This window comes from Pygoscelis adeliae, unplaced genomic scaffold (assembly GCF_000699105.1).
Source record: "Pygoscelis adeliae isolate BGI_AS28 unplaced genomic scaffold, ASM69910v1 Scaffold133, whole genome shotgun sequence".
In the NCBI taxonomy this organism is placed as follows: Eukaryota; Metazoa; Chordata; class Aves; order Sphenisciformes; family Spheniscidae; genus Pygoscelis; species Pygoscelis adeliae.
Genome location: NW_008824475.1, coordinates 973,841 through 984,570, shown reverse-complemented (window position 1 = coordinate 984,570; position 10,730 = coordinate 973,841). Strand labels below are relative to the sequence as shown.

At 34.8% G+C, this 10,730-nt stretch overlaps 1 protein-coding gene across 1 annotated transcript in view; it reads right to left on the bottom strand.

Annotated features, from left to right (window-relative positions):
* Positions 1-446: 446 nt before the first annotated feature.
* ARAP2 (ArfGAP with RhoGAP domain, ankyrin repeat and PH domain 2) overlaps positions 447-10,730 on the bottom strand; it is a 123,694-nt gene continuing 113,410 nt past the window's right edge. Inside the window, exons 31-32 of the mRNA XM_009321394.1 lie at positions 6,218-6,349; positions 447-797 (exon numbers count right to left, since the gene is read on the bottom strand). Coding sequence (XP_009319669.1) covers positions 447-797; positions 6,218-6,349 — 483 coding nt within the window. The remainder of the gene's footprint in view (positions 798-6,217; positions 6,350-10,730) is intronic.

Sequence of the window (10,730 nt, the reverse complement as noted above, 5' to 3'; positions counted from 1 at the left end):
ATAGTGTTAGACAATTAAAAATATTGCAGGCCAACAGTATGAATTTCAGTGTATATCTTGTCTTCCTTCCAAAAATATCTCTCCAGTACCTACAAGATGGTACAGAATATACACAGAACAAAAGCTTTTAATAGTGGTTATAATTATTATATCAAACAAAATCTGCAACAAAAAATAGACAAGACTCTGGTGTCATTGCACTGCACAGGAAAACTTGCAAATTTCAGGAGTTTTACATAATCAGTTCTCAGTTCAATCTTAAATTATAACATGTGGCATATGCATATACAAAATCAACAGCTGCATATAAACAAATTATGTTTCCTCTGCACTGTACGAACTACACACATCAAAAAAGACTACTTTTGCCCAGAAAACACACATACATAAATATATATACATACATACATACATACATACATCTCTCTCTCTTCAGATTCAGGAAATCAGTTGGAGGCTTCATCATGAAGCGCTCTGTTTTTCTGCAGCACTGTATTTAGTTCCTGAATCACATTTGATGGCAATTTGTTATCTAATTCCAAAGTAGTTTTGTTTGTTTTGTTCTTATTTTTCTTCAATGCCTTACGTGGTCTTTGGTTTAGGTCAGTCATCCCTGCACCTACATCCTCAGAGATCAAGCTCCGATGTGTTTTTGCATGATTTCGCACTTTCTCCTCCTTCCGTTCCAAACATTGTGCCACAATAGATGCTTTTTCTTTCAAGTTCTTTCTTTCTTCCAGAAAGTCATTTTCATGATGCTCACCGAGTTTTTGTTTCCCAGATTGCAGTTCTATATTCTGAGCAAACAAGCAAAGAGAAATAAGATCATTCACATTAACGCAATATTCAATAATATTTAGATTGCAATTTTTGCTCATTAGTTTCACATAAGAGTTTAAAAGAAAAATCAATTTTACTCAAAAGCTGAGACAGCACAGTTAATAGTTTTAAATTCCCACAATTTGTGCTATCATTAGTAAGCAGAATGCTAGTGAGCATATTTTCTCAGTGATACTTCCAAAAATTACATAAATCTTTCAATTAAACACACCATGACAATGAAGACATTAATTTTCATATATTCACAATTTGATTTTTCATTCTACCACAGTAGACTAAATTTTAATGTTTTACATTACATTACATCCATATACTTTTAAAAACTCAGAATTCTTAAATTGAACAAGTACAACTGAGAATGTTGCAATTTTGATAACTTAATGACTGAGCTACATCAATGTACAAAAGATGATTTTACATGATCACAAACATTTTCAGCAGCTGTTCAGTACTATGATAAATTATAAAGACTTGCTCTGCTTTTTCAAATTTTGGCTAGCAATTTTAAGTAACATACTGGGAACTCAGATAAAAAAAACAAACTGATGGCAATGCAACTGTTCCATATTGGTGGGCTGTTATCAAGTTCGTAAGCTGGAGAAAATGAAAGGTAAATCAAATGCTGCATCTAAATTTGCAACTAGTGTGGCCCAATAAGAGCACATCTGTACAGTGAAAGAAAAGTGCTGAGGACCCGACACCAACACTATTTCAGGGCTTTTTCCTTTTTTTTTTTTTAAATACACTTCAGACTAGCTTTAGCTTTCTCCTACTGGCAGAAGGCCTATTTTTGGCTGCAGTGCATTAGATATGCTCCTGCAGAACATCTTCAACTTCAGTTTCATCTGAAAGCAATCCAAGTTCACATGGTCCAGAACCACTCCACAATACGAAGCAAAACACAGTAACTGGGAACAATTGGAAGATTTGCTCCTGAAGTGCACTCCTGATACTAACTAGAACACTCGTGTGTAAATGTATCTAAACTAGCTCCTCTAGTGTTTGAATATTTTTTCACGTTTGCTTTAACATATGAGGTATCAAGATTCCATGAGAACTTGCTCATATGCTATGGATCAATAATTCCATAAAAATCCAGCCAAACTGAACAAACGCTACACAGGAAAGACAAAAAGAATCAAAGTCTCCCTCAGCTTTGAGTACATTCTAGTAGTCAACAAAGATGTCACACATGAAGGAAGAATTCCAAGACATCATTTTCTTTGAGAACTGTAAGGCTCTTCCACAAAAGGAATGATCTGCCTAGTGCCGCACCAACTGAGCAGACAGAATACAATAAATTCCTTTACCATTCTTATTTGCCTCATACGTTTTAAAGTGACATTTCTTTCTTCATAAGAACAGCAAACAAAAATGAGTGTTGATGCAGCAAATTAGTTGCTGTGTCGGAAGAAAAATAGTAAATATTAAATGCATTTGCATTTAAGAGATCTAAGCTATAAAACAAAGTCTAAATTTGTGCAGTCTTGAAATTTCACCTGAGCTAGCATCTGTTCAATAATAAAAGAAACAAACATTTAGATTATATAAATCACAGTTTTTAAAAGAGCAGATAAAGGAGTTATTTTATTGATATTACTTTTAGCATTAAGGAGGCTGATATTTCTATTTGCATTCACCAAGAATGAAGACTATCCATTAATAACGAAGCACCAGTGGCCATGATATGCAAAAAAAAAAAAACAAAAATCTGTCCCAGAACAACAATGCACGCAAGAGTTCATACTGCTACACGGGTTACCACTGGTGTGTGCTATGGAGCAGATTTTAGCTTGCCTGAAGACTCTTTTAAATTCTACTGCCATCAGTAACAACTCCTATCAGTTTAGAATCTCCTGCTATCACCTAAGCCAGCAAGAAGCATCCTAATATTTAACACATTCAGCTATATTCAGTGAAAAAAACTTCAAGGCAACTGAGGAACTGTCCCAATGACTCATGAATATGGGGAGTGCTGTTGTGCCAAATATTTGAAAAAGCTATAATTTTCCATTTAAAAGAATGTTCTTGCATGAACAAGAAAACAGTGAGATTATCACCAGTGATTCATGTTCAATTAATAAAAAAATAATTAAAGGACTATCTGTGATAATATACATGCAATATGTGAAATGTAAATTGTTATGCAGTACCTTTCAGAAAACACAGTAACACACTCCAAGCTATTCACTGTTATTCAGCAAACTAAGGTATGAATTAGTTGTAAAATTCAATCAGGAGCAACAATATTCTATTTACAGAATTTTTTACATCATGTTTCAATTTTGCATCTTTAGAGAATAAAAATACTGAGTACACTTCTAAAATCAGTACAGTTCTCCTGCGAAACTGGGTATAGCAGGAGCCCTTTATATAATGAAAGTAGGAACAGATCAAATACAGCACCCTAATTTAAAGGTTGCCTACTTCTCTGAAACAGTCTTGTATACTGGCATGTAGCCCCTTAACACAGACTACTACGCAACGTTTTGAACATTTAAAGTAGATTCAGTTTCTACAGGAATCCTAATTCCCAGACATTTGCATTGTAAGAATATTCAATTGATGGAGCCAAAGTCTGTTGTTCAAATTAAAGCACTAACAGTTACAGTTATAAACAGTTTCCCTTATAAATATTGTATAAAAATGATGTATGAACAAAACTGCCACATCAAATTTCTTAATAATATTATTTCTTAGTATTTGGTCCACTGCCCACTGTTAGTCACATGTGATAAATTACACTGCTGGACTCCATACTTTTCCCCCCCATAACCTCTAACGTAAAACGTTAACAATTTCGTGTTAGAAGCAGCAGTTAGAATTTAAGCCCCTTAATAAAGTCATTGGTGAATAAATTGATAATAATACATCTAACTACATTTTTCCTTTTCCTGCATATCACCAGCAAAAAAATATGGAGCAACTCTATCCATTTGCATCCTCCATTATCCCCGTGACATACTGTTCCTTTCAAAACACTACACAGGTATAACCTATTACAAGTCAGTATGGTATTTGACCATGGCTTGAAAAAAAGAGAAAGTTTATCCTCATTCCTCAATCTTCCCGTATTTTGAAATAAAATTACAGACTTACTGCAATGTATTTCTATTTCAGTTAAATTATTCTATATGAGAAATATGCATATTTTAAATGCACTATCCATGTATGCAACAATTGGTGCAGAAATAATGGAAATCTTGATTCTATTTGTTATTAGAAGGATTCTTAGTTATATAGTGTTTTCAAACTTTCTGTATTATGTATTTATCTTGTTATCACATGATAAAATTACTTCCAATAATGGGAAAAAAGAAGACATTCAATATAGACTTTTTAGCACAGAACATTAATATTAAACTTGTTGGTTTCTGGGTATCTTTGAGGTTTTTTTTTATTATTTTTTTCCCCACTTATCTTCACATCACAAAGATGTAACTTTTTTCACTGTTCAGAAAACTTTCAGTCTCTTTTCCTGCCTATATGAAGATAACTTTGATCACATTTCTACTACAAGTTTACGCATTGATCTGTAGACCTCCATTTTTCATAAACCAGCATCTTTCAGAAAATGTTTGCTCGTGTTATTACTCTCTAATGCTTTAAAATGGAAATATTTTTGCTTGTTGGAGAAGTACTACAAATCCATGGAAAGACTGAAGGCATGGTCTCCAAATGGATATCTACTGCTTTACTGACTACACTGCTGTATAATATTTCTCCTTAATAAACCGTATCATATACTTACTTTCCACTACTATTTTACTGTTCATTCCAGTTTGGGCTTTCCATGTAAAAAAAGTGTTAGTTTTTATTTTCCATTATATAATTTTGTGTTAATCTTCCTAAAGTATGCAAATGCCCTTTGCATAAAACTTCTCCAGATCTAGTCATGGCATAAATAATGAAGACTGTGATCTTCTACTTTTAAGTTTAAATGCAGACTTCCTTTAAGTTGCAGTGAACAAAACATTAGTGTCCTTCCTAATGAAGCGCATTATCAACAAAAAAACCAAAAAAATAATTCTAGTACTAGAAGGTGTTAAGGATTTTAAATCATGAAGCTCAAAATCCAATAAAACCTTTATCCTAGAATGTCTGAATTTGTAGCCAGCTCAAAGAACTTATTAGAGATCTCAACTGTACCTGCATAAAGGACAGATAAGAGATGTACCTAAGGGTTATGAAGTTTTTTGAATGACAAGACCTATGATTTACTTTCATCAAAAAAGTTTAAAAATGCAAACATTAGAAGGAACTTAAAGAATTGCAAAAATACTTTCTGAGAGAAGGTTAAAATGAAAGGACAAATTAAACAAAATAGGAAAACCATAATTGCAGTCACACTGTATTATACTCATTTGGTAAGGCAGAGCAGAAATGCCTGAAGAGAGCATAACAAAAGAAAGATGGAGTTGCCTTTTACATAATGCACTACTTCTACCTTTGCTTTTGGTTTGCTATGGAACTGAGTCAGCTTCACCAATCTGTGCCCAAACCACTGTCTCTGTAAGTGGTGATAACACATAACGTATTATCTATGTCCCTTCAAAATGTTCTAAAACATGCAAGAAATAATACTGCGTAGAGTCAAAGGACCAAGCTGTTTTGTTTCCACACTTATTCTCTGCTGCATTCAGATTAGTCACCACTATTTGCGCCAAGCAGAAGAGTGCCTCCACTACCGCTGCTTCTTCTCAGCTGGAAGTAAGGCAAATAAGTCCTCCCCACAGGCATCAGTGTCTCTATGTGGATACCAGAAATCCATCTCAAGCTAATATGATAAGGTTGAGACATATCACTAGTGCATGTAATGTAGTGACACAGCTCTGCAAAGAGTTGTACCTCAACCTTCTTGTTCATCTTTGAGACTAATAATACTACAACTTAAATGTATCACAGTTAGTTCCATCTGAGCTTTTCCATTACATTCACAGAGCAGATAACTAAAACAGTGCAGTTATTTTAGACAGAAGAAAAGATACGGTAGAATACGCATGCAGGACAGTTTTCAAGGACCTTATTAAAATAAAACTGTACTAAAGTGCACTGTAATAATGTGCATTATATTTCCAGGTAAAAGACCTATTTACTTTTAACGAACAATCATTGCTCAAAAAACCCCAAACACAAATAAAAATCCAGTACTGATTTACTGAACAGCCAAAGAGGTGACACAAGTTTAGGTCACAATGTTTTTTTAAATTAAATTGTCCTAACTGTTCCTTTAATGACAAAACAATGAAAAGGACATTGCTAATAAAAGCATCTACATTTTATATTTATCCAGCTCTAGAGAGTTCATTATTACTGGACTATTTAGAAGTACAGCATTGTGGTTAGAAGTTCTACACCAAGTTTAAACCCCACTTACTTCTGTACTCCCTGTGATTTTACAAGTGTTCTTCTCCTGTTGAATGGGAATTAGTGGTAAGCCTCCAATCTTTGGACTTTTAGTTATAGACTGTTTTCTTGCTTTTCCAGCAGGTGGCCATATATCTGCATGCTGAAGAACAAAATAATCCTTATTTTTGGTGTGCAATTTCATAAATACACAACATTCTTTTGTATGTAAAACTCTCTTTGAAAAAGCTATCTACTGCACAACACCATGCCCTCTGCTTGTGGGAGAAGGGTGAAAACACTATGGTGCCTAAAATTACATTAATATTTTGTAAGTGCTGCACAATATTGAGTGAACAGAACCAAAATGTCTCTATATAATTTTTATTTATCAAACATCTTCCCTCCATATTATGTATCAATACAATTATCTTCTAAGAATAGAAAATATCATCAAACAAGACACACACATTGACTTGATTCACAATTTCAAAATTCCACATAGGCACGCTTTCAGGAGTCCCAACAAAAGTTTCAAAATAAAATGACCCCAATTTGCAAACAAGTGTTTCAAAATTTATATTAATAATTTAGGAGAAGATCATTGCTTAACCTACAATAACAACATGTGTTATCCAAAAGGAAATGGCTTGACATTCTGAATGCTCCAAAAACACAATCTATAAACAAACAGATCTGACTTCAATAATAGTCTCTGCTTTAGCTCTACTGAAACAGGTTGAACTCCAATTGTGTGCAGCTTCATTCTGAGTGAAAAATATGACTGGAAAGAGAACGGAAGAAAAAAAAAAATCATTAACAGTATTTCAAATAAAATCTTAAAACCTCTTCCTGTAAGAGGTCTATAATGAACTTTCATTAGCAGATCATGTAGAATTTCACATGTAGAAATTTGAGCATATGTGCTTGAAGCTTATAGAGTCCTCTGGTGATGTTAATGGCAACCAGAAAGATAGGTCTGAGGACAAGGTAGTGTAAGAATATTTTTCTGAAAAAACTTCAACGTCAGATTCTGTGAATCAAAGAGGATGTAGAAGGCCTACAGAAGAATAGTTTCTAAAGCTTGCATGAAGCTAAATCAGCACAACACCAAAGGAAACTGGCAAGCCAGAACTGCAGAGGAACCTTCATGAAAGCTGAGAATACTTTGTGTAAATATTGGCAAAATACTAATCCAAAGCATCAGTTATAATAAATAGGAAACAAGAAATTCTGTCTGAACATAAGAAAAACACAACCGTTTTTTACTGTGAGAGTGGTTAAACACTGGAACAAATTGCCCAGAGAGGTTGCGGAGTCTCCAGTTGTTCAAGCCTGACTGGACACAGCCCTGAGCAATCTGCTCTAGCTGACCCTGCTTTGAACAGATGGATTTGACTAGATGATCCCCAGAGGTCCCTTCCAACCTAAATAATTCTGTGACACTGTCCAAATCTGTAACAGATTTCTCTTCACAGGTGTCAGGATCTTGAGTGTCCTTTATTTGTTTTAATGGCATTCAATCTTCCAAATCCATGAAGTAAGAAGTCTCTTCAAGACTGGATACAAAAATCCAGTTATGGAGCTGTGATCATACTTGCAGATGGTCTGCAAGTAAAAACAGCGTTACTATTAAAAAGCCATCAGAATCAGCGGTTATTGACTTAGAATAGCAGTCTAGAAATCAGAAGCCCCAATTCCAAATTTAGAAAAAGTATTTTATAGATTCACATCTTTATGGAGGAAAAAATTCTCACATGTGGTGCTGAGCAGGGTAATGTAAAAGACTGTTATAAGAGTTCTCCCCAGTGAACATTAAGAACATTTTCTTCCAATTGAAAATTGAGAAGGTATTATCTGAAAGAGCAGGTCTTGCCAACCAAAATCAGTTTATTGTGGACCAAGATACAAGAAACAGATACAATTCAGAAAGTGACTGAGAAACTTTAAGTCAGCTTCTGAAGGAAACCGCCTCCCTTAATTCTCAGCAAGCTTAAGGAAACTATCCCTTGTGAGTTAAGCAGCCTGATTTCCCTTTTGTGTCTGTAACATTTCTTAAAACAGAACTCTGGGAAAGTACATCAGAAATGCTAGCAACATATTGGGCCACATAATAAATGTGTTTATTCATAGTTTTGACCTATCTGCTCAACTGCACCTCATGGTAATATAATGTGCCTCTCTCTAGTTGATCAAAGGCAATGTAACGGGAAGAACATTATTGTGTCCATCTTCATATCAATTAATTACTTCTAACTGTATGTTATGTATGCTATTAAGTGATTTTGTACAAAACTATTATAGAATTCAAGAATCAAGTTTCAGCCATACTTTTCAGGATTATTTTGCATAGAACTGAAAGAAACAATGGCCCTCCTTCAAACCCTCTTAGTATTTACCAGCTTGAAGTACAAAATTAATAACCTCTGGGCTAACTTGACATCCTGTATCAAAAGTACTCATTACTAGATTACAGTGGTACCTACACTTTGCTATTTATATTCTCTGCACTATTTATACTACAGGAATAAACATTATCAGAAAACAGGGTGGGGGGGGAAGATAACAATAGTACTACTATCTTACTGATATTAATTACGCATAAAGTCTTATTCTGCTCAAGCACTGAGGAGCACAGTAACATAGATTTATCTCCCTCCTAATTGCACTGGATCATTAAATGTCAATGTCTTAACACTTCAAAACCTACTTTACAGCATTTTTCAATTTGTAATGTAAGCTATTCCACTGACAAATAAAATGTGCTGCCAGTAGTCTCTCTAACATAAAGGTGTTCAAATACTGTGATAACAGCTAAGGTAAAAGACAAGCTATCTTCCGTAAAGATGGCCTCAATTTGAAAATTCTAACTAGAAATAACCTCAGCTGACATTTACAGTTTTCTAGTTTAGAAATAGGATAATGTGGTAACAATTGTCTGCTGCTGCATGATACAAAACATTTGGAGATTGTACAGTAAGATTTAGTAACATGAGCCATTGCATTCTCAAGGAGATTTTCACTATAAATTATATTTGAAGCAGTAGACTGTAATAAGAACAATACAGCAAGTCTGCATTTTTAGCACTTAATTTCTCATGTAATTCAAAGACTGACAACTTTACTGATGTCCAGAATGCTGATAACGCCCCCCCCAAAAAAACAAAAACCCCAACACGACCACCAAAAAACCCTCCCAATGTAGCTCATAAGTACCGCTAATTCATTGTACTGTTCATACATTTGAATGAGGTTTTAAAAAAACAATAGTATTAATTCATAGCAATTAAAAAGAAAAAAATGCACATGAAATGATTTAATTTTTTTTGTTAGAAAAAATATCCTGAACATCGAGCAGTGTTTCTCAGTTTTTTTATCTATATTGTCAGAGGAACGTTCTACATACCACACTACCTGATCAGAATCCTAATAGATTGCCCTTCTTGTGATTTTATGTCAAAGGACTTCAACAGTTACCAAGCTTGTATGAGTTATTCCTAAGTAGCCTATATCAATAACCTCTGAGCCTATTTGTTGTGACACCGTGCATGTTATGCCCATGAGATGTATATCAGGACCCGTGGCTGTTTCCATAGAAACTACAATAGTTACTTCAGTTAAGGGAGTTGAATAAGACAAAAATTTGGAAGTCTTACTTACAAGGCATGCATTGTACTTATAGCACTACTATCTATGAAGGTCAGATTCTGTTTTAGAAAGCCTCTAAGAAGTATGCATTGCAACAGTCTTGTGCCTAATCCACTTTATGTAACACGTAAAGCTCACAGGTAATCATAAATCTAGTGATGTTTATTCACAGCGATATTCCCCAAAGTTCCTTGAACGTCACAGGAAAGACAAGAAAAATCTGACACAAATACAAAATCCTTTTAAAACCGTAAACTATGTTCCAGTCTCCTGTCAGGTTGAATTCTTCCCATCTCTCTTACTCCCACTTCCTCCTATATAAATATTAAACTCCATTTGCAAGGATGTGTTATATGGCAGTCAAACGCACACCCTCACAATCTAGCAGCAAGCAGAAGATTACTTAATTTGGGATAACACCTATCCAACACAATGAATTGTCAGTGTTAACTAAGTGTCCTGGTTTCAGCTGGGATAGAGTTAATTTTCTTCCCAGTAGCTGGTACAGTGCTGTGTTTTGGGTTTAGGATGAGAATAATGTTGATAACACACCAATGTTTTAGCTGTTGCTGAGTAGTACTTACACTAGTCAAGGAGTTTTCAGCTTCTCATGCCCTGCCAGTGAGAAGCTGGGAGGGGGCACAGCCAGACAGCTGACCCAAACTGGCCAAAGGGATATTCCATACCGTGTGACATCATGCTCAGTATATAAACTGGAGGGAGTTGGCCGGGGGGCAGTGACCGCTGCTCACGAACTGGCTGGGCATCGGTCGGTGGGTGGTGAGCAATTGCATTGTGCATCACTTATTTTGTATATTCTTTTATCATTATTATTATTTTCCCTTCCTTTTCTGTCCTATTAAACTGTCTTTATCTCAACCCACAAATTTTACTTT